The sequence below is a fragment of the Pan troglodytes genome, chromosome 17 (genome assembly GCF_028858775.2).
Source record: "Pan troglodytes isolate AG18354 chromosome 17, NHGRI_mPanTro3-v2.0_pri, whole genome shotgun sequence".
NCBI lineage: Eukaryota > Metazoa > Chordata > Mammalia > Primates > Hominidae > Pan > Pan troglodytes.
Window position 1 is genome coordinate 41,315,686 of NC_072415.2, and position 24,719 is coordinate 41,340,404.

The window sequence follows — 24,719 nt, forward strand, 5'->3', positions numbered from 1 at the left end:
CTTGTCTCTACAAAAAAAAAATTTTTTTTCAATTAGCCAGGCATGGTGGCACATGTTTGTAGTCCCCACTACTGGGGAGGCTTAGACAGGGGGATTGCTTAAGCCTAGGAGTTCAAGGTTCCAGCGAGTCACCATCACACCACTGCATTCCAGACTGTTTGTCATAATTTACTGTTTTATTGATTATTCATGTGTATCAGCTGTTTACAGATATTTGATATAACATGTAAGCAGCTATGCTACTTGAATGATGTCTAGCTTTTACAACAGAGAACAGAAGATTTCTTAAATGAGATTAAACAAGCACATTGTGAAATGTAATCCCTATTTCTAAGACTCTGCCTTTATTATCAGTATGAATGTTGGTAAACCATACACAGCAACTTATGTCTAAGCTTTAAAATTTCAGACATGAAATTCAAAACTAATTGTGAAAATCAAAATGTATTATTATTTACTGGTAGCAATATTAAGAGGCAGAAAAATTTAGTTCAAGTGTATAATTGGAAATAGCACTATAAATAAATATTGCTATAAATTAGCCTCTCATTCCTGTGTGCTCAAAGCCACTTAATAGAAAATAAATTAACAATTTGATTGAGCAAACCAAGATACTCATATGTTTGGTTGGTACTGGTATTTTTATGTTAAACTCATTGGTATTCATTAACTAATTACATACATTTCTTTTTTTTTTTTTTTTTGAGACTAAGTCTTGCTCTGTCACTCAGGCTGGAGTGCAGTGGCACGATCTCGGCTTACTGCAACCTCTGCCTCCCGGGTTCAAGCAGTTCTGCTTCAGCCTCCCAAATAGCTGGAATTACAGGTGCCCACCACCACACCCAGATAATTTTTGTATTTTTAGTAGAGATGGGGTTTTACCCTGTTGGTCAGGCTGGTCTTGAACTCCTGACCTCAGGTGATCCATCCGACTTGGCTTCCCAAAGTGCTAGGATGATAGGTGTGAGCCACCACGCTCAGCCAGTTACATACGTTTCTGAAAACATAATATGGACATTTGCCTTGCTCTCCCAGCATTGGCTCCTTCCACACTAATTCTCCTTGCTTTGAGGGAAGAAACCCAGAAACGATTTTATCGGCATTGTTTCCACTTTTAACCAGTTCTACCTGAAAGAAAATTATTACCCCAATAATCAACAGTATCAGAAAATTTGTAGATGCTTCCGTTTAAAATGATCATTGATTTTTTTTTTGAGACAGAGTTTTGCTCTGTCACTCAGGCTAGAGTGCAGTGGTGCGATCTCGGCTCACTGCAACCTTCACCTCCTGGGTTCAAGCAGTTCTCCTGCCACAGCCTCCTGAGGAGCTGGGATTACAGGCACGTGCCACCATGCCCGGCATTTTTTGTGTTTTTAGTAGAGACGGGGTTTCACCATGTTGACCAGGCTGGTCTCAAACTCCTGACCTTAAGTGATCCACCCGCCTCAGCCTCCCAATGTGCTGGGATTACAGGCATGAGCCACCGCACCTGGCCCCTGTGATCATTGATTTTTAAAGTTGATGTTTGTAAATGTTGCTAACGCCCCCAATAAACAACAGAACATAAGACTGCTCTTCTCCACCAGTGCTTATTGTATAACTAAGTTATTCCCCAAAAGTTTAACCCAACTTTAAGGGACACTAAATCAAATGCCATAGGACAGACTGCAGAGCAACTTAAAAACTTGAGTTAGTGGTTAGTGGGCTCAAGAGAATCACCCTTAATTTTATGTCTTGGGTATGTTGCGGGAATAAGGAAGGTCCAATTTAAGTGTGACATGCAGTAAAGAGAGGGGCTTTTAGGATGGTTTTACAAAATTAAAAACATTCAAAACAAATGCCTGTAATAAGAACATATTTAAAGAGAAGAAAAGTAAGCTTGAAAGAGCTGTAGATGTTAGAGATTTCCAATTCATGCAGAATTCAAAATTAATTTTATGTTTGTTTTATGACAGATATGTAAAATTAGAAGATAGAGATAATTGGATCTCTGTGGATTCTGTCACATCTGAAATTAAACTTGCAGAACTTCCTGATTTTGAATCTAGATATGTTCAAAATGGCACATACACTGTAAAGATTGTGGCCATATCAGAAGGTAAGTTATTAAATAGATCTTTTTCTTGATTATATGTATTTAGATTTTTATTTTCCAACATCAGAAACCATTGATTTGATTGTGTATAAAAACCTAATCTCGGCCGGGAGCAGTGGCTCACGCCTGTAATCCCAGCACTTTGGGAGGCCAAGGCAGGTGGATCACAAGGTCAAGAGATCGAGACCATTCTGGCCAACATGGTGAAACCCCGTCTCTACTAAAAATACAAAAATTAGCTGGGCATGGTGGCATGCATCTGTAGTCCCAGCTACTCAAGAGGCTGAGGCAGGAGAATTGCTTGAACCCAGGAGGTAGAGGAGCGGAGATCGCGCCAGACAAAGGGAGACTCCAACTCAAAAAAAAAAACAAAAACAAAAACCTAATCTCACCCCAGCACAGTTGCTTGTGTCTGTAATCCCAGCTACTCAGGCAACTGAGATGGTTGGAACACTTGAGCCCAGGAGTTTGAGACCAGCCTGGACAAAAAAGCAAGACACCATCTTCAAAAAAAATTTGAGGGGTAGATAAAATTAAAAAATAGATGTCTAAAAAAATTTTTTAGTAAGATGAAATAAGCACCTAATTTCTCCAGTAGATAAATCTCACATTTCTACTCAGTAAGTGGATTAAAAGATATTACTTGGTCCAAATTTGAAACATATCTAGGATAGAAAATGTCCTAAGTGGTTAGTACCTTCTCCACTCCAGATTGGCAAGGGAATTCAAACTATGTCTGTTGTCAGCAATAGGAACAGAATGTACATACTTTTTCTCTCTTATTTTTAAGATTATCCTAGAAAAACCATCACTGGCACAGTCCTTATCAATGTTGAAGACATCAATGACAACTGTCCCACACTGATAGAGCCTGTGCAGACAATCTGTCACGATGCACAGTATGTGAATGTTACTGCAGAGGACCTGGATGGACACCCAAACAGTGGCCCTTTCAGTTTCTCCGTCATTGACAAACCACCTGGCATGGCAGAAAAATGGAAAATAGCACGCCAAGAAAGTAAGCAAAATCACTGGACTACATAGAAATCTAAATATTAAGCATGATATCTAAAATATTTGTAAGTTGTATTTCTTCTCATAAATTATATTTCCAATATAGTTTTTTAAAGGAGTTTATGAAATGAGGTCCTGAACCTACTGACATATAGTATCTTTTATATGCTTATGGAGAGAAGAAAAATAATCTAAAACGTCTTGAAGGTAGCTGGGTATTCCCTAAATAGCCCTTGAAGTAGTTTTGTCTGGTAAGGTGAGGAGTACCAAGCCTTTGTCAGCACCACAATCGTAGTAGTTTGCCTTCTAAAAATCTTGTAATAACAGTAATTCCATTTAAAACAACATTTATTGAGCACTTGCTATGTGCTAGGCATTCTGCTAGCCCATCCTATGTATTACCATATTTAATCCTTCCTTCAACATTATTCCCTGATTAAAGCTGAGGATACCTTGGTTTAACTGGAGGTAAGTAAAGCTCAAACCTAGAACATGATAGAAACAACATAACAGGGGAGTTATCTGATTCCCCCCTTCTCCATGTCAGTGGACATGTCCATATGTCCACATCCAGGACATCTAGACACATGGACCATATGATGTGTTGATGTGAGTTTTCAGATGTCCTTCAGGGTGGTTCTGAATGCAGAAAAGTCTATCCAGAAAACTATTTTGTTTTAAACAACTAGGTTTCATTTCAGTAAAATTTCAAAGACAATAGTCAGGTTTTTTTTTTAATTTACAGCTTTATTGTGTTAAGTCTAGCAAATGTTTGAAATCATTTTAAGAGGGTTTGAATAATGTTTAGTCCAATTAACAAATTAAACACCATCAATATTTCAAACTGTATTTACAGATTTAATATATTTAGTTTCCTTATATATTTCAGTGATCTGAATTAACAAAACTTCCCAGCCAGGCGCGGTGGCTCACGCCTGTAATCCCAGCACTGTGGGAGGCCAAGGCGGGCAGATCATGAGGTCAGGAGATCGAGACCATCCTGGCTAACACGGTGAAACCCCGTCTCTACTAAAAATACAAAAAATTAGCCGGGCGTGGTGGCAGGCGCCTGTAGTCCCAGCTACTCGGGAGGCTGAGGCAGGAGAATGGCATGAACCCGGGAGGCAGAGCTTGCAGTGAGCCGAGATTGTGCCACTGCACTCCAGCCTGGGCAACAGAGCGAGACTCTGTCTCAAAAAAAAAAAACTCCCTATGATCCTTATACTCTAAAATTCTAATAAATTTAACTTACAAATACATTGAGTTGTATATTAGAGAATATTATCAATAACAAGTTGAAGCCGGGCATGGTAGCTCACGCCTTAATCCTAGCACTTTGGGAGGCTGAGGCGGGTGGATCACTTGAGGTCAGGAGTTTGAGACCAGCCTGGCCAGCATGGTGAAACTCCATCTCTACTATAAATACAAAAATTAGCTGGGCATGGTAGTGGGCACCTGTAATCCCAGCTACTCAGAAGGCTGAGGCAGGTGAACCTGGGAGGCAGAGGTTGCAGTGAGCCAAGATGGCAGCACAGCACTCCAGCCTGGGCAACAGAATGAGACTCCATTTCAAAAAATAAGAAGAAGAAGAAGAAGTGTAAGAATGCTAATGTTCCTTGATCTTAGAAGGTGCATGCTGAAGAATGTCGTGCTATCTGTAACTTACCTTGAAATAGTTAAGAAACTTTAAAAAAAAGAAAAAGTGGGTATATAGAGGGCAAGAAAGCATTGTTGCAAAAGGTAAACAGTTAGTGAAGGGTTTGTTAATATTCACTAAAATATTCTTTCAACTTTTCTGTAGGTTTGAATTTTTTTTTCCATTTTGAATGTATATACTGTTGAGAACAAAAAAAGAAGGGACTAGAGAAAACAAGATCAGCCCATTGTTGAAAATGATTAACACTGAGGATGGGTACCATGGGGGTTATGCTCTTCTCTCTATTACTATGTTTGAAAAATTGCCTTAGTGAAGTTTTTTTTAAAGAAATGGTAAAATAAAGGTCATTCAGTAGAAATGTTAACTCACCACTTGTTTGTCACTGTATTCCCAGCGTATAGAACAGTTCCTAGCTTTCCTAGACCCACACACATTGGTTACAGCTAATCATCATGAAAGTAAGGTGTCCAGGTCTGAACCTTTGCTATTTAAACTGCATATTCAGGGCCTATAGACAAATTTTAGTGAGCACACTTCAATAAGTGAAGGAAGAACAAAGTACCTAATTGGAGTTAAATACAATCAGCAATGAAAGAACATTTGTGGAATTTAATGTTGCCTCATCCTTGGTAATCATTTGTTTTTATTTCCTTCTGCCTCCCAACCTTGTAGGTACCAGTGTGCTGCTGCAACAAAGTGAGAAAAAGCTTGGGAGAAGTGAAATTCAGTTCCTGATTTCAGACAATCAGGGTTTTAGTTGTCCTGAAAAGCAGATCCTTACACTCACAGTTTGTGAGTGTCTGCATGGCAGCGGCTGCAGGGAAGCACAGCACGACTCCTATGTGGGCCTGGGACCCGCAGCAATTGCGCTCATGATTTTGGCCTTTCTGCTCCTGCTATGTAAGTCTTTAAAAGCCACTCTGTTGTGCTTTTGGGAATCTGAGTGTACTCCTGGAGATGTGTTACTATGGTAGCCATTGATTTCTTCACAGTCATTCTTTAACCGCACTAGAGCACTTTGAGGGTGAATAGGGAAACAACTGATGATTGGCAAATCACCAAAGCATAATATAAGACTCTTCAGAATTTTGTTTTATAAATGTATATCCTTTTCTGATTTCAGTAACTTAGGAACTACTGGCATAAACTTCGCTGGTATTCCCATTTCGATGAGCTCTGTGAGGGCAGCATGCTGTCTGTTCTCTTCACTGCTGTATTCCCAGTGTGTGGAACAGAGCCTTGCATGTAGTAAGTGCTCAAAAAAGATGTGTTGCATGACTTTGGGTTATGGGCACAAGGTTTTTTACAAACCCAGCTTATTCCAATCAATCCTGCTTTGTACATTCAACTTATCAGAGCTCCGCCTCCCTGATATTCCCCGCTTGGCTTGTTTCTTCATCAGCACCAAAAGTAGGCAGACCCTCTGAGCACTTCCTGTCCTTCCTGACCGTAAGATGTTCTCAACCAGTCCTGCCTGCCCTACCCACACTCCAAAGACCTCGGGTTTCCTTTTATAAAAGAACAAGGGACTGCATCCTGAGGTCACATGAAATATCACTCTACTTGACCACTGAATATGGACAGAGGGCTGCCTCCAAGGCAGCCTAGGCTAGTGCAGTGACAGAGGAGAGGTCTGTTAGACAAGGGGTCCCCAACCCCCAGGCTACAGACCAGCACCTGTCCGTGGCCTGTTAGGAACCAGGCCGCACAGCAGGAGGTGAGTGGTGGAAGAGTGAGTGAAGCTTCATCTGTATTTACAGCCACTCCCCATCGCTCGTGTTACCACCTGAGCTCTACCTCCTGTTAGATAAGTGCTGGCATTCGATTCTTATAGGAGCTCAAACTCTATCGTGAACTACTCATGCCAAGAGATCCAGGTTGCGTGCTCCTTATGAGAATCTAATGCCTGATGACCTGTCACTGTCTCCCATCACCCCCAGATGGGACCATCTAGTTGCAGAAAAATAAGCTCAGGGCTCCCACTGATTCTACATTATGGTGAGTTGTATAATTATTTCATTATATATTACAATGTAATAATAATAGAAATAAAGTACACAATAAATGTAATGCACTTGAGTTATCCCAAAACCAACCCCCCTACCCCTAACTTCCCTGTGGAAAAACTGTCTTCCATGAAACCAGTCCCTGGTGTCAAAAAGGTTGGGGACTGCTGTATTAGAGCCATTGATAGATGTGCAATTGAATGCACAGCACTCAACAGTCTGCAGTGTACTTTTATACCATCATCTCCATGCTGTGGCTACATATACAGATACATAACGGTAAATGACTTGTCTCAGCTTACCAAGTTTGTAGGTAGGTACTGGAGCTGGGACTGTATCTTTTGCTCAGGGATTCCTTGCACTGCTTTCTCATCTCAGATTCCCTGGAGCCTAATGTGGTACTTGGCACATAATAGACACTTGATGAATGTTTGTTAAAATTGTTGAATTGCCACTGGCTGATTTCAGTCTTATTAATCATAGTAGCTGTAGTTAATGTGCTGTTGACTGTTTGTTTGACATAAAAACGAATCTAGGCAGTAGCCAGTTCATCATTGGAAGCTGCCAAATGGGAGTGGCAGATGGGCATGCAGGTGTGTTTAATTCTTTACTGCATTGATCAAGGGGTCAGCCTTGGTCTTTGCTTCCTCCTAGGGGTAAAATAAAATCTAAGAAGAGGGCTCTGAAATTGTTATATGTTTCACTTTATTATTTCTAATTACTGTTTTCAATAATACATATATTTTTGCAACAGTGATTTTTTTTTAATTGGACCATAGTTTTAAAAAAATTAATCTTTAAGCTGGTTTTGATGATTTGGATACTATCTGAACCTAGTCTTGGTATTCCACTCAGCATCCACAGACAGCCTCTTTTTGATGAACAAGGCCTTGAATCTGTAAGACTCCCTCATCCTGCCTTCGGGTTTTGGAGTAATTCACCCAAAACAAGCTTGGTAAGGTTGGATCAGGGTGAAGAAAAGAAAAATAGAGCTGTAAATAAGTGAAGACAAGTCCAGGAAGGGACATGCAAATTCCAAAATTGTGTAATATAAATTTAGAAATATATCAAGGTTAACCTTATCTGTGTTCAATTTTGTGTCTGTACAGTGGTACCACTTTTACTGCTGATGTGCCATTGCGGAAAGGGCGCCAAAGGCTTTACCCCCATACCTGGCACCATAGAGATGCTGCATCCTTGGAATAATGAAGGAGCACCACCTGAAGACAAGGTCAGTGGATCAGATGTCAATATGACTTGTCTTCTTCTTGGGTTTTAAAGGGGCCTAGGGAAGTGTTTCTTACATGTTTGGTTGAGTGAGTAAAGTGATCACTATGGATTTCACTCATGTGCCTTTGTTAAGCAAAGAGTTCAAATGACAGCATATTTTGTGTTTGTTGCCGGGGCAGAATTGAGATAGTTTTACTCTGTTTTGACACTTCCCATGTTGTAGAGAATGTAGAGCAAGGTTCAGGAAGAGCAAGAGTGTGTAGGAATCTTAGTCTTTTGTCCCAACATTAAATGGGCAGTTTTCATAACCAGGAACTGCTTCATTTCCATTTCCCTCAATACATAGGGTTTGCAGAGGTAAGCCCACAACCCCCATGACACTTGTAAAATGTTGCAAAACCCCATTTCCCAACTACATCATAGCCATATCCCTTTGTCTCTCTGTTGCATCTTCACCCTGGACCTCTCACCACCATGTTATGAGCACCATTTCTAATAGGATAGGATTTAGCATCAGGTGGCAGAGAACTCAGAATAACAGTGGCTTAATCCTAAAATGGTCATTCCAAGATCAACATGATGATTCATCCGCAGCATGGTCCCCAGTTCCCTCTTCCTTGTTTTTCTTCCATGGTTGAGTTCCATTCCCACACTGTCCTCATGTCCTAGTTCTAGCTACCTAGCTGCCGTCCCCACATTCTAACCAGCAGATGGGAGAAAAGTGAAGAACCCTCTTTAAGCACACTTCCCGGAACTTGTGTACACCATTTCTGCTTCATTCACATTGACCACAGTTTAGTCAGGTGGCTATACCTAGCGGCATCAGAGGCTTAGAAATATAGTCTTTATTTTGGGTGGCCATGGATCCAGGTCAAAACAAAGTTAAGAATTCTGTAGCTATAGAAGAAGGTATCAAACTGTAGAGGGAGGTTGAAATGCCATTGGTCGCATAGAATAAAGGAGCTGTGACTGTTTGGGCTTTGTTTTCTCTTTGGGTTCTATCCACCTATAAAACAAGAAGAGAGAAGAAAGAAGATCTTCATAAGACTTACATAAGTTATTCAACTCAAAATACTTTTTCTAACTGGCCTCAGTGGAAATAGCTTATACCTTCCTATGCCCACTTGACTCAGATCCTTCTACCAAGGATGAAGGATTCCCTCCATCCTCCTGACTCAGTTCTCAGCTGTGTTTGCTCTCACAGGTGGTGCCATCATTTCTGCCAGTGGATCAAGGGGACAGTCTAGTAGGAAGAAATGGAGTAGGAGGTATGGCCAAGGAAGCCACGATGAAAGGAAGTAGCTCTGCTTCCATTGTCAAAGGGCAACATGAGATGTCTGAGATGGATGGAAGGTGGGAAGAACACAGAAGCCTGCTTTCTGGTAGAGCTACCCAGTTTACAGGGGCCACAGGCGCTATCATGACCACTGAAACCACGAAGACCGCAAGGGCCACAGGAGCTTCCAGAGACATGGCCGGAGCTCAGGCAGCTGCTGTTGCACTGAACGAAGAATTCTTAAGAAATTATTTCACTGATGTAAGGATGAGTGAGTTTTATGTATTGGTGGTGGGGGGTGGGGGGAACATTTGTATGTGAATGTGATATTATTAGGGTAATCATTGCCTTGGATCCAAATGAGACTTTGGGTTTTTTTTTTTTTCTTTTTTCAGGGAATACTTATAGGCAATAAGGAAAGAGAAATGGGACCCACAGAATCAGTCGGTGTTAGCTAAATTATGCTATAGTAGCAAGTCACCCCATGATCTTAGTTCTCACACAGGCATATTTCTCACTTACAGTTATGTTTTTGCCAGTCAGCTCAGCTCTGCTTTCCTTCATGATGTCTTCATATCAAGATGCACACTGAGAGAGCAGATTGTACCTGGGAAGCTGCCGTCCTTGTGACCCAAAGAAAAGAACAAGGCAGAACCAGGCAATGGCTCTCAAAGCCTCCACCTTTTTACACCACATTTCATTGACCAAAGCAAGTCATATGACCAAGACAGATGTCAGTGGGTCGGAAAGTTGCATCCCTCTGCAGGAGCAGGCTTGGTAGGGATGAGCTCCGTAGGAGAGGCAGAGGATATATAACCTAAAAAACACAATCTATTAAGTCCATTTAAATTTTACCTTCTGTATGAGAGTACTTGGCTTTGCTATTATGAGGGTCCACCAAAAAATGATGAGAAAAGTTCCAGGAAGATGATCAGATGCAATAAGGAAGCTCATGCTAGAATTGAGGAATTAGAAGCAGAACTGAAAATAAAAGTATAATGTAGAGGTCAGGCACAATGGCTCATGCCTGTGATCCCAGCACTCTGGGAGATCAAGGCAGGCAGATCGCTTGAGCCCAGAAGTTCAAGACCAGCTTGGGCAATATGTTAAAACCCTATCTCTCCAAAAATACAAAAAATTAGCCGGGCATGCTGGCACACACCTGTAGTCCCAGCTACTCAGAAGGCTGAGGTAGGGGGATCACTTGAGCCTGGAAAGCCAAGGATGCAGTGAGCTGTGATCATACCACTGCACTCCAGCCTGGGCAACAGAGTGAAACTCTGTCTAAAAAAAAAAAAAAAAAAAAGTATAACATAGAGATAAAGTATACTTCAGAACAAGAAATATTACCAGGAATAATGAGGGATAGTTCATAATGAAAAATGAGTCAGTTCATCAGGAGGCCTGAAACTCCTGAATATGTCAGAACCTAATAACAGAAATTTTTAAAACTTAAAGCAAAAACAACTGAAAGAGAAACAGACAAATTCATAATGATAGTTGGAGAGTTCAACCTGATCTATCAGTAAATGAAAGAACAAGTGACAGAATCAGTAAGCATATAGAAAACTTAGTACTGTGAACCAAATGGATCTAGTTGATACTGACAGAACACTCTATGCAACAGAAGCAGAATACACATGCTTTTTCATATACTGTATTCTAGAACATTAAATAAATGTAAATAACTTTTAAAGAACTGCAGTCATACAATGTACTTTGACGAAAAAAAAATTAAAACCAGAGATCAGTAACAAAGAGATATATAAAATATACTCAAATATTTATAAATACACATGACTGCAAATTAAATTATACTTCATGAAAATTTGTGGGGTACTACTAAAGTGATGCTTGAAGGGAAATTGTAGCAAAAATGGTTATATTAGAAGATGGTTCTCAAATCAGTGACCTAAGCTTCCACCCTCAGAAGTTAGAAGAGCAAATTAAACCCAAAACAAGCAGAAATAAGATAATGATGAATTTTAGAGCAGAAATCAATGAAATATTTAGCAAAAAGTAATAAGAAAAAAAATTGAAGCCACAAGCTTATTATTTAAAGAGGTCAATAAAATTGATAAACATTTTACCAGACTAATTAGGATATTAAGAGATTAAGCACAAACTATGGATGTTAGAAATAAAATAAAGAACTTTACTACAGATCTTACAGACATAGTAAGAATAATTTTTTAAAAGGTAGGACTGGGTGGTTTTCTGGAGAACAAGGCCCTGTGCTCCCATGAGAATGGACAGAGTTGGAATATAAGGCATCTGAAGGGCCCTAGAGAGGAGTAAGGGGAGGGGCTTCCATTGAGGAAAGCAAGTTACTTCTGTCCCCCTCTTCTAAATTTGCAAATTATTAGCGTGCTTTCCCACTTTCTGCTCCTTTTTAACCTCCCATCTTTCATACCATCCTTCACCCACCTTCAAGTATTAGCTTAACAGGGATGTGGGTGGTGTCAAGCAAAACCATTTCTTGGCCTTTCCTGTCTCACTGCTAAGCTCAATTCTAGCGTCCTGTTTGTTTTCTTTTGGTAAGTTTTCCCTCTCTCCACTCTAATCCTGCTCCAGTCATTCTTGGTTATGTATGTATGTACTAACTTTTGATTTGGAAGTAATTTCAAAGTTATCAGAAAATTTGCAAGAATAATAGAAATTTTGAACCCAATAAACATTTTGCCACATTTGCTATTTGCTTTTCCATTTTCTCTGTCTCTCTCTCACTGACACACATTCACACACATTCTCTTACATTACTATAGTACAGTTAACAAATGTAGAACTTTAATATTGACACAGTCCATATTTCAGTTTAGCCAACTATCACACTATCTTTTACAGCAATTTTGTTTTTCTCAGGACCCTGCATTCCATTTAGTTGTCCTGACACTTTAGTCTCCTTTAATCTGAAACAGTCCCCTCTGCCTTTCTATTTTTTCCCTGATATTAATTTTTTTTAAGAATACAGTCCAGTTGTGTCGTAGGATCTCTCTCAATTTGTGTTTCCCTGATGGTTGCTTGTAATTAAATTCACATTACTGCATTTTGAACAGGAATATAGAGTCTTGTTTTAAAATGAATTTATATTGCTAATTATTTGTCTGTTTTGTGTTTGTTTTGCTTTGTTTTCATTTTAGAAAGCGGCCTCTTACACTGAGGAAGATGAAAATCACACAGCCAAAGATTGCCTTCTGGTTTATTCTCAGGAAGAAACTGAATCGCTGAATGCTTCTATTGGTTGTTGCAGTTTTATTGAAGGAGAGCTAGATGACCGCTTCTTAGATGATTTGGGACTTAAATTCAAGACACTAGCTGAAGTTTGCCTGGGTCAAAAAATAGATATAAATATGGAAATTGAGCAGAGACAAAAACCTGCCACAGAAACAAGTATGAACACAGCTTCACATTCACTCTATGAGCAAACTATGGTTAATTCAGAGAATACCTACTCCTCTGGCAGTAGCTTCCCAGTTCCAAAATCTTTGCAAGAAGCCAATGCAGAGAAAGTAACTCAGGAAATAGTCACTGAAAGATCTGTGTCTTCTAGGCAGGCGCAAAAGGTAGCTACACCTCTTCCTGACCCAATGGCTTCTAGAAATGTGATAGCAACAGAAACTTCCTATGTCACAGGGTCCACTATGCCACCAACCACTGTGATCCTGGGTCCTAGCCAGCCACAGAGCCTTATTGTGACAGAGAGGGTGTATGCTCCAGCTTCTACCTTGGTAGATCAGCCTTATGCTAATGAAGGTACAGTTGTGGTCACTGAAAGAGTAATACAGCCTCATGGGGGTGGATCGAATCCTCTGGAAGGCACTCAGCATCTTCAAGATGCACCTTACGTCATGGTGAGGGAAAGAGAGAGCTTCCTTGCCCCCAGCTCAGGTGTGCAGCCTACTCTGGCCATGCCTAATATAGCAGTAGGACAGAATGTGACAGTGACAGAAAGAGTTCTAGCACCTGCTTCCACTCTGCAATCCAGTTACCAGATTCCCACTGAAAATTCTATGAAGGCTAGGAACACCACGGTGTCTGGAGCTGGAGTCCCTGGCCCTCTGCCAGATTTTGGTTTAGAGGAATCTGGTCATTCTAATTCTACCATAACCACATCTTCCACCAGAGTCACCAAGCATAGCACTGTACAGCATTCTTACTCCTAAACAGCAGTCAGCCACAAACTGACCCAGAGTTTAATTAGCAGTGACTAATTTCATGTTTCCAATGTACCTGATTTTTCATGAGCCTTACAGACACACAGAGACACATACACATTGATCTTAAAATTTTTCTCAGTCACTGATATGCAAAGGACCACACTGTCTCTCCTTCCAGGAGTGTATTTTAGAAATGTTCCACAATTTACTGAGGACATAGAGATGATGATGCTGCTTAGGTGCCTTTTAGCAAGCTATGCAAACAATCCTGATAAAACAAGATACATACAGAGTCAATCTGGCTTCTGAGAATTTACCAAGTGAACAGAGTATCTAGTTCATCAGCCGTCCAGTAAAGCAACCCAGGAAACTGATTGGGTCTCTTTGCCTACCATATTAACATTAAACATTGATGTTCTGTATTCTGTACTTTACTGCATCTAGCATATTTTCAACAACTCATTGATCCAAAGATGATACATGCACAGTCTGAGCACCAGTTATGGTGCTCATAACTTCTTTAAGACTTGAACCCTTTTAATCTGTGTGTGATTCATTAAATTGGACCATTGATGATAAGAATACACATTGTATGTTTCTGTGCACATGACTTGTGTGTGTGTGTGCACATACATACTGTATAGTCTTAAAAATAGCATTATACTGGCCAAGGGTGGTGGCTAACGCCTGTAATCCCAGCACTTTGGGAGGCCGAGGCGGGTGGATCAACTGAGGTCAGGAGTTTGAGATCAGCCAGGCCAACCTGGTGAAACCCCGTCTCTACTAAAAATACAAAAATTAGCTGGGCGTGATGGTGGGTGCCTGTAATCCCAGCTACTTGGGAGGCTGAGGCAGGAGAATCACTTGAACCCGGGAGGCAGAGATTGCAGTGAGCCGAGATCGCACCATTGCACTCCAGTCTGGGCAACAGAGTGAGATTCCGTCTAAAAAAAAAAAAGAAAAGAAAAAAAAAAATAGCATTATACCTCTTCCTCGTCTCAACCGCCATGAAAATTCTGAACACTCCAAATTCAGTTGAATAATCCAAAACAAAATTTATAAGTATAAAATAATTTTACTTCTTATAGTAATAGTATACTTAAAAAAGCCTCAGGGTATATTATCTTCTAAACAGCTACAATTCAGTGCAGCTACATTAACCAACTATGTTCTCTAGTTGTGAGAACAACTAGGCCTATTTCACTGCTGTGTAGCCTCAGTGCCTAACAAGGGTGCCAAATAAATATTCGTAGAATTACACTGAATTGTAAAAACCATTCGTTTTTGTTTACGATTGCCAAAAATCTCAAAAGGCCCTGTATTTCTGTAATTCTTTGAAATTATTATTTTATTTTGATTTCTCAGTTATTGACTGGCTGGGTGTGACTTAGTACATAAGTACTCAATATTATAAAAACCTCAAATAATTGACTTGATTTTACACAACATCCTTCCCTTTTCTACAAGTTAATTTTTTTACAAATCATTTGGGTTATCTCCTAAATAGGTTATATTTTATTGCTTCTAGAAACAATGTTTCAAAATATATGTGCATTATCAGTAATAATTTGTATAAATATTTCCCACAACAATTTTCATAATTTTCAAAGACTAATTTCTTGACTGAAGATATTTTGCTAGGGAAGTGAAACTTTAAAATTTTGTAGACTTTAAAAAATATTGTTGAATGGTGTCATGCAAAGGATTTATATAGTGTGCTCCCACTAACTGTGTACAGATCAGGACACATATTTTTAGACATCTAAGTCTGTAGCTTAAATGGAGGTTACTCTTCCATCATCTAGAATTGTTTACTTAGTAATTGTTGTTTCTTTTATTATTATAGACTTACTATCAGTTTTATTTTGCCAAGTATGCAACAGGAATATCACTAGTATATGAAAATGTAAATATCACCTATGTACTCAAACAAAAGTTGGTCTTAAGCTTCCACCTTGAGCAGCCTTGGAAACCTAACCTGCCTCTTATAGCATAATCACATTTTCTAAATGATTTTCTTTGTTCCTGAAAAAGTGATTTGTATTAGTTTTACATTTGTTTTTTGGAAGATTATATTTGTATATGTATCATCATAAAATATTTAAATAAAAAGTATCTTTAGAGTGACCCTTTCCCCATAGATTTTTATTTCTCTATATATTTTACAAGGAATATAACTCAGTTTGTTAGGGAGAGTGCCTTAAAGGCAGGTGTTTCTTGGACTTTGTTATTTAATTAGATCTGCTTGCAATAAAAAAAGTTATCGGTTATCTAAAATTCAAATTTATCTGGGTACTTGGCATTTTCATTGTCCAACTCTGGCAACCTTGTTCCTAAGGAAGTGAAGGTTGCTCTCTGCCCAGAGTAACGCTGGAGAAATCTGTTGGGTTTGGCAGAAGAAGGCTAGTATATCTAACCCAAAGAGATGAAATCATTCTACCAATGTTTGAGAGGCTGTTTTAATTGCTTGTTATAGTTTAGAAGGGAAAAGATCAGAGTTGCTGCTATAAGAGAAGAAAAACAAATTTTCTTCTAGGCCCCCAGCTGGGGCTCTGTAACAAAACACAGATTAACAAGAGAAAAACAAACATTAGTCTGTTAACATGTGTATCTCATGCATGCTTTGGAGTAACTGGAATGAGCAGCTCAAAGGGGTGGTTAGAACTTGGGTGTAAAATGTTAAGAGCTTTAAACAAATTAAGTCTAACAGTTTACTTAAGCAAAGAAAGGTTCACAAAATTGGGCTGCCCTGGAACTAGAAAAGGTTCAGAGAACTCTATTCTACAATAATGAGCAGGCCGTATTCATAGACAGAAAATGGAAGTGAGGTAGGGAAGCTGCTTGATTGGTTACAGCTGAGCCTTTGCCTTATTTGGAGGTGGGCTGATCAGTTGGCAGCCAGTGACTGGCTGAAACTCAGCTGCTGTGATTGATTGACGCTCAGCTATGTATTACAAAAATATACTCCTAAATTAGGCTTTCAGTTCATTTATGTACCAAGCTAGGCTGCAGTTCGTCATGTGGGGACTTAAGGTATGGAGGCAGCCTCAGGCCCAATTTAATTTAATAATATACCAACTTGGGCTAAAACATAGGAAAGGGGATTAGGGGCTTCTGGGCAGGGGAAACAAGTTATGGGAAGGTGACCAGGAAAAGTCTGGTAAGCTTGAGTAAGATTTGTCATGCAGATTTAAATTAATCTCTTTGTCACTTATAGTCATCCTGTGTTTCCGGTACAGAGGGAGACAGCCTTACAAATGGACATTTCCCTTATAAATGTAAATCCCTTTACAAAAGGTAAACTTACGTTCTGTCTTCAGAGTTTCTCCTGCGTCTGCTATTTCTCAAAATAATCAGCTCAAAATAATCCTTATACTAAAAACATATTTTGGGGGCTGTAGCATATTCTAGTCGACACTGCCGGTAAACTGGAATGTCTCATGAATGAAGATTTCACGACAATGGCACATCAGAACATCCTAAAGCATGAAGACTGGTTTATTCCTGCGTGACTTCAGTTCCCACTCCCAGTGGCACATGGAGCTAATTCTGGTTGATCTCTGCAGACCATATTCCAATCACCACCACATCAAAATGTCTGCAGTAGGACGTTGCTAACCAAACATCACCTAAAAATGAGACATTTCAGATCATTAAATCTGACTTTCTTAATGGACTAAAATTTATTAGTTTCATTATGTTTTATTTTAATCCTCTATATCATTCCCAATTACTTTGTCTACTGTTTCCATTAATTACTAAGAGGTTGAAGTCTCCCAAGTGTGGCTTTGCTTATTTCCCCCTTTAATTCTTTCTATTTTTGTTTCCTGTGTTTTGAAACTTTTTGCCTGTGTTATTGGGTACAAGTACATTTAGGATTACTGTGTTGCTGAAGAACTGATCTTTTTATCATAATGAAATGCCTCTCTTCATCTCTATTTATAACTGCTAATTACCTTTAGCCTAAAGCTGCCTCCTTACTTTCTTTTCCTTTTTTTTTTGAGACGGAGTTTCAAGTGAATGAAATGGCGCAAACTCGGCTCACCACAACCTCCGCCTCCCAGGTTCAAATGATTCTCCTGCCTCACCCTCCCAAGTAGCTGGGGTTACAGGCATGCGCCACCACGCCCAGCTAATTTTGAATTTTTAATAGAGACGAGGTTTCTCCATATTGGTCAGGCTGGTCTCAAACTCCCGACCTCGGGTGATCCGCCTGCCTCGGCCTCCCAAAGTGCTGGGATTACAGGCGTGAATTACCACACCTGGCCCTTGTTACATATTTTAAGTTTGGCCTGAAGGTTTCTCCATACTTAGTGAACTATAACCTAACTGGATGTGTAAACAGACTGTAACCTACTCTTGTCTGAGGCAATCACGGCCGCAATACTTCAACCACTCACAGGCAGCCAACTGTTCAAACTGCATTCAAATAAGGCAAACCCTGAGCTGTAACCAGTCCTGCTATTCTGTACCTCACTTCCTTTTTCTATCCATAAATCCTCTCTGACCACGTGGCAGCGCCAGCGTGGCTCTGAATCTACTCTGGTTTAGGTGCTGCCCAATTTGCAAATTATTCTTTGCTCAATTAACGTTTGTAAAATTTGTTTATATATTTATTTTATTATTTTGGAGATGGAGTCTCACTCTGTCACCCAGGCTGGAGCGCAGTGGCAGAATCTCCGCTCACTGCAACCTCCGCCTCCCAGGGTCAAGTGATTCTCCTCTCAGCCTCCTGAGTAGCTGGGCTGGGATTACAGGTGTACGCCACCACACCAGGCTAATTTTTGCTTTTTTTTTTTTTTTTTTTTTTTTTTTTTAGTAGAGATGGGGTTTCCCCATGTTGCCCAGGCTGGTCTCGAACTCCTGGCCTCAAGTGATCCACCAGCCTCAGCCTCCCAAACTGCTGGGATTACAGGCATGAGCCACCACACCCAGCCAACTTTGTAAAATTTAATTTGCCTGAAGTTTTTCTTCTAACACATTCTTTGTCTTGAGATCTACTTTGCCTAACATTAATACAGCCATACCAGCCTTCTTATGGTTAGTGCTTCCGTGGTATATCTTTTTGATCCTTTTGCTTGACACCTGTCTGTGCCTTTATAGTACATTTATTGTAAACAATATACAGGTAGGTCTTGGCTTTTCCCATTTTGACAATTTCTGACTTTTATCAGAAGGTTTTACAACAATTATTTATATGGATAAGTTTAAGCTTCCATCTTTGTATTTTTTATCTTTGTCCACCTGGGTTTTCTGTTGGTTTTTTGGTTTTCTCCACTCTTGTTTCCTGACTTCTTTTGTGTACTGCATGCTTTAGGATTCCACTGTAGCACCTCTATTGACCTTTCACCTACACCCGCTTGTGTTTACTTTTTAATTGGTTGCTCTTACTGAGGAAATATAACTAACAACAAAATTTCCTCTCAACCTAAAAAACCTTTCCACAAAGTAAAGGAGAAAGAAAACAGTGTTATCATTGAATAAGCATTAAACCCTGAAGGTGAGGCACATCACAGGTAGCTCCTAAAGAAACTGCGGGCCGGGCACACGGGCTCACGCCTGTAATCCCAGCACTTTGGGAAGCCGAGGCGGGCAGATCACAAGGTCAGGAGATCAAGACCATCCTGGCTAACATGGTGAAACCCCGTCTCTACTAAAAATACAAAAAATTAGCCAGGCATGGTGGCGGGCACCTGTAGTCCCAGCTACTCGGGAGAATTGCTTGAACCTGGGAGGCAGAGCTTGCAGTGAGCCGAGAGCACACCACTGCACTCCAGCCTGGGCAACAGTGCGAGACTCTGTCTAAAAAAAAAGAGAGAGAGAGAAAAGAAACCACAGGTTGGGCACAGTGGCTCATGCTTTTAATCCCAACAGTTTGGGAGGCCAAGGCGGGCGGATCACCTGAAGTCAGGAGTTCGAGACCAGTCTGACCAGAGAAACCCCATCTCTACTAAAAATAAAAAACTTAGCTGGGCAGATGGCAGGTGCCTGTAATCCCAACTACTCAGGAGGCCGAGGCAGGAGAATCGCTTGAACCGGGAGGTGGAGTTTGCGGTGAACTGAGATCGCGCCATTGCACTCCAGCCTGGAAATAAGAGTGAAACTCCATCTCACAAAAGAAAAAAAAAAAAGAAATTGCAAAGACAAAAAGTTCTTGCTTTTTGTGCAGCCATTTAGAACATACCTGTTCACAAGATAAACTATAGCTTGTCCTCAAGTCAGAGGATTTGACAGCACCGTTTGTCGTACAAAGCTTATCTTAAACTCACCTAGTAATTGAGGTGGCTATTGTGTTTGCTAATTGCCTTTATTCAAAGAAATAATAAAACTTCTTAGATCTCTCTGATAGGTAGCTAGTTATAATTTGGAGCGAGCACCCATGGAGATGGGAAGATAGGAGGCTAGCTTCCTTGATGTTAACATTTCAAAGAGATAGCCCCAGGTCCTTCAGAAGGACATCCCTGGTTATAAAGTTGGCAAAGGAGATAGAGAAAGAATTAACAACTGCAAGTTTTTTAAACTAAATACTCTAAGAAAAGAGAGATGAGAGATGGCAAGGGAAAGTTTTCCTTGTTTGCACTAGGGAAAATTCAGTTTTTTCCCATTTAGATTTGTACTTATATTCTAGGGCTATGCTCTACGTGGCAAGCGGCTACCAGTTGGACAGCACAAATCTAGAACATTTCTATCATTGTGTAAAGATTTGGGGGGAACTTCAGAGTGAAACCACCTTTGCAAAAATTATAACAATGAGAAAATTACAACATGAAAGAGATCTGATCTAACCAACCCCTATCTTGCCTTTAACCTCCAAACTGCCTTTGGTCTTTCCTGGGCTTAGGCTAAGCTAACTTTGGGAGAAATTTAGGTTATAGTTTAAATGAGAAGAACCTTTCCCTAAAACTAAACCACCTTTATAAAACTAATGAAAGCCCACCAGGTTAGGAGGATGAAAGGGGCTTCTAGTCTGCTAAGGTGTAGGAGTAAACAATTACCATCCATTATTCGGGAAGTGACAAAATTTGCAACTTCCCCAATTACTCTGGCAGATAACATTATTATAATAGAAAATAAGACTGGCCTTTTGGGACGTCGTTTGCTACTTTTGCATTTTTGACGACTGGATACCCACGACTCTTGGCTCAACTGCTCCTGTGGCCCCCATCCTGTAGCAGACTTGGTGCACTAGGACCGTTTTCCACACCCCTATGATTGCATCCCCAACCAATCAGCAGCATCCATTCCCCTATCCCCCTGCTGGCCAAACTATCCTTGAAAAACCCTCACCTCCGAATTTTCAGGGAGATTGATTTGATAACAATCTCCCATGTGGTATGGCCAGCCCATTTCAATTAAACTCTTTCTTTATTGTAATGTCATGGTCTCAGTGAATTGGTTTTGTCTGTGCAGTGGCAGGAAGAACCCATTGGGTGATTACAATGGTTCTGGAAATTACAGTATGCATCTTTAATTTATCACAGTCAACCTTCAAATATTCTACTGTTTCACAAATGATATATGTGAACCTTGAGCTTGCACTTTGTGGATCTTGCTATGCCATTCAATCTCTGACTTTCTTTCTACCCTCATGCTAATCAAGAAGCTTTCAGCATTGTCTCTGTCCCTCACACCTTCCATCATACCCCTGCCCCACTTGCTATAATGCGTTATTGGCATGATATGAAACATACAGTATCAAGTCCATCAGTGGATGGGAATGGACTCACATTGCTCCACAGATTACAAAAACCCACCTATCCAGATTGAAAAACCATGTGATGAGGAATGTGTGTCTCTGTTAAAAATCCAGATACGCCCTGGGCCAGGTATTTTCCATTTGCCTCTTCATACTCACTCTCTGCTCTTCTTCACCCTGCTCTGAGACCCAGGAGCTTACCTTTTATGGATGTTTCAACGGGCACTGCTTGCTGCCTCTGGCTTTTAGATGGGCTTGGCCAGTGATGGCCTTGGCTAGAGATTGGTGAGAAAGAGAAAAATGAGATCAGGGCATCTCTCCCTCTACCTCCCTCTGTCACACATCTCTCTATAAAGCAACTCCCTCTCTGAGTTCCTGGACCCACGCTCTCTCTTTGTTCCTTTAGGCCTATTAGTAGTGGTTGCTTCCTTCTCAATTATTACCAGACTTGAAACGGTCCCCCAGTGTTGACGAGGATTGCATGCTGAGTTCTGAACAGAAATATATTTGTAATTAAACATTAATCAGGCTGCACTTTGGCCCACTTCGTTGTTGCTAAAAGTCAGGTAGCACCAGGTACTGACCATTTGCATTTCCATTGTTACTATAGATAGGATCTCTGAAGTTAGGGTCATAAAGCTGTTGAAGAATTGATTTGCATCCCGCATTGTTCCCCTGCGTACTGTCAGTGGGTATTGAGATAAATGAAGGCAGGAATGGGCCTTTTTGATGTTTGTCACCTCATACTTACTCCAGTATCAACCAACAAAAGAAATAGTTGGTCACTGAATGAACAGAGGGCCAGTCATAGGAAGAATGGTGAACTGTGGTGGGAGGAATTTACCTGTCTCAGAGGGTAAGCGTTTTTGGTACATTTAAGCAGGACAATTGCAAAAATCCAAACAAAATTTTCAGACTGGTTTTCTAAACCTGCACATGATTCATTTAACTGACAACATTTAATCTGCTGCATCCCAAGCCCAAGTTAGCTCTCATTGTTAAGTCTGAATTGATGGATTCTCAATGGGTTTGAGGGATTCTGAGGAAAACTGCAGAGGTTTCAGTGCAGGACACGATCTATTTGCAATGGTTCAAAATCTCTTTCAGTTCCTATATTCTGGTTACTTGGATTGTTGGAGATTTTACTCACTGTATTAAAGATCTGTTTTATTCTTCTTTCTTTTTACCCGAGGCTATACATTAAGACGTACCCTATATGTTCCTCTGCCCCTCGTCTACTGCTTTCAGCTTCTTCTAGCAGGAAGTTTGGTTTTGCAACCCCTCTTGAGTTGGACCCTTCTAAAGTAATCTTGAGTTTCTCATTCCAGCCTCTGCAAGGACCACATCTATTGTTTCCCTAGTTTACATGGGTGCTTTTTCAAAGAAAAACACTGGATTGGGATACTTCAATGAAAGAAGTTGGAAAACGCACAAAATACAAGCATCTTAAATGCTTCTAGATATACCCCAACTAGATGTACCAGGTTGAATTGGCTTAGCAGTAAACTATATGTATGCTCACCTAGTAATAATCCATGTGTTTCTACACTTAGAGATCCTCTGGACTACAGAAATAAGGTGGAACAGAAGCACTGTGGCATAACTATGAGTGTTATATGCTTTATGGCCACAAGATGGCACTATGCACGCAGTAAAAGAGGCAAAGTCAATCTATCAAAGCTAGGAAGAAAAAAAAAATCAAGCAATTTAATAAGTTCGTGAGCAACACAAACTTGCAAAGGCCAATCCCTTCCTTCACTAATTGTGACCCTCTCAGATAAAGTGTGATACGCTTCAGAGTTGCCTGAGAAACGAGACCTGGATTATGGAAGTCTAATAAAACCTGTACCACTCTTTGATGGTGAAATACAAAATGTCTTTCTGAAGGTCAGTCATGAGCCTTTGGTTCTATCAAAAATGCTGCACTTTGGAGGAAATGACGCTGGCCAATGGATTTACGAATAACACACTCAGCCTGCTGTGGGCTATCTTAAAGAATAGATGTTGACTTTTTCTGAAATATTAGATTCAACTAAGCATATGTTGAATTCTCACTATGTGCAGAGCCCTATTTAGTGGCTTTAAAATTACTCAAAGATGAGTAAGACCCAGCCCTTGCCCTCCAGAGGCTCACAATATAGTGGAGGAAGTAGTTACAAACAGCTTATTCTGAAAACCAATGTAAAAAACAACATATCAAAGATAGAAAGAAAATGCCAAGGCTGATTGGAGAGATTAATTCTTCTTTTGATTAATTTCTCTTTGTCATTCCCAATTCCTCCAAGTTGAAGGGGAAAGGGAATGTCTAGGAGCTCTTCTTAGACAGGTGGGCTTTCGATGAAAATTGGAAGTTAATATAGTTAGGATACGGTCCCCTCCAAATCTTAGTTGAAATGTGACCTCCAATGATGGAAGTGGAGTCTGGTGGGAGGTATTGGATGATGGAACCGATCCCGCAGGAACGGATTCGTGCCATCCCCTTGGTGATGAGCCAGTTCTCGCTCAGGTCGTTCACGCGAGATCTGGTTGTTTTTTAAAAGTGTAGCCCCTCTCTCCCCTCTCTCTTGATCCTGGTCTCACCATGTGATACACCCACTTCGCCTTCCGCCAATAATTGGAAGCTTCCTGAGGCCCTCACCAGAAGCAGATGCCAGCACCACACCTCTGGTTCACCTGCAGAACCGTGAGCCAATTAAACCTCTTTTCTTTATAAACTACCAGCCTCAGGCCAGGTGTAGTGGCTCACACCTGCAATGCCAGCACTTTGGGAGGCTGAGGCAGTCAGATCACCTGAGGTCAGGAGTTCAAGACCAGCCTGACCAACATGGCGAAACCCGTCTCTACTAAAAATACAAAAATTAGCCGGGCGTGGTGGCGGGCGTCTGTAATCCCAGCTACTCTGGAGGCTGAGGCAGGAGAATCGCTTGAACCTGGGAGGCAGCGGTTGCAGTGAGCCAACCGCGCCACTGCACTCCAGCCTGGGCGACAGAGTGAGACTCCGTCTCAATAAATAAATAAATAAATAAATAACCAGCCTCCGGTATTTCTTTATAGTAATGCAAAAATGAACTAATCCAGAGAGTAAGTAAACAGGAGGAAGGACCACCTAGATCAGAAGCTTACCTCACACAGGTGAGGGTGGCTAGCGGGTAAGGGATTAGAGGCGGTCAGCACAGCAGAAGGTGTGGGTGAAGAGGCAGGTACAGGCCACCCTGTGGAGGACTTGGAACAGCAGCTAAGGCTGTGGGACCAGACTCTATGCAGTAAAGAGCCACAGACAATTGTGAGCAAGACACCTTATAACCAGGTTTTAGAATGAATCCTCAGCTGGAAGGAGGAGATTCTGCAGGAAGAGGGTGGGGGAAAGTTGAAGTTAACTCCAACCAAAGTCAACCTTAAATATTAACCTTTTTTTCTTCTGACTTTCATTGACTTTTCCGTGCATTTTCAGTGCCCTTTTCCTTGCTGTAAAGTAAATTTTAAATATTATGTCAATAGGTCACAGAGGCAACAGACAGGCAAGGTATGGTTATGAGAAAAACATTTCCCTAAACAAAATTAGAAGACAGCATTTGATGAAAGATTTTT

The 24,719-nt window shown here is 40.6% G+C and overlaps 1 protein-coding gene and 1 long non-coding RNA gene across 4 annotated transcripts in view; one reads left to right on the top strand and one right to left on the bottom strand.

The window, feature by feature from the left end:
• The window catches only part of DSG2 (desmoglein 2), a 53,710-nt gene extending 38,148 nt beyond the window's left edge, over positions 1-15,562 (top strand). Inside the window, exons 10-15 of the mRNA XM_512079.9 lie at positions 1,956-2,098; positions 2,886-3,113; positions 5,439-5,666; positions 7,882-8,003; positions 9,207-9,539; positions 12,419-15,562. Coding sequence (XP_512079.4) covers positions 1,956-2,098; positions 2,886-3,113; positions 5,439-5,666; positions 7,882-8,003; positions 9,207-9,539; positions 12,419-13,441 — 2,077 coding nt within the window. The 3' untranslated portion in view covers positions 13,442-15,562. The remainder of the gene's footprint in view (positions 1-1,955; positions 2,099-2,885; positions 3,114-5,438; positions 5,667-7,881; positions 8,004-9,206; positions 9,540-12,418) is intronic.
• LOC104003118 (uncharacterized) lies at positions 7,999-23,619 on the bottom strand. 3 transcript variants are annotated; one of them, XR_010151884.1, is made up of 6 exons: positions 23,532-23,619; positions 22,654-22,811; positions 21,333-21,406; positions 16,743-17,064; positions 9,801-10,095; positions 7,999-9,008 (listed from the first exon to the last, which is right to left on the bottom strand). It is a non-coding gene; the product is annotated as an uncharacterized LOC104003118 (long non-coding RNA). The 3 variants fall into 3 exon arrangements; XR_010151883.1 differs by having other exon boundaries at positions 23,266-23,594; XR_010151885.1 differs by lacking the exons at positions 7,999-9,008; positions 9,801-10,095 and adding an exon at positions 12,517-12,604 and having other exon boundaries at positions 23,266-23,605.
• Between the last annotated feature and the right edge of the window lie 1,100 nt (positions 23,620-24,719).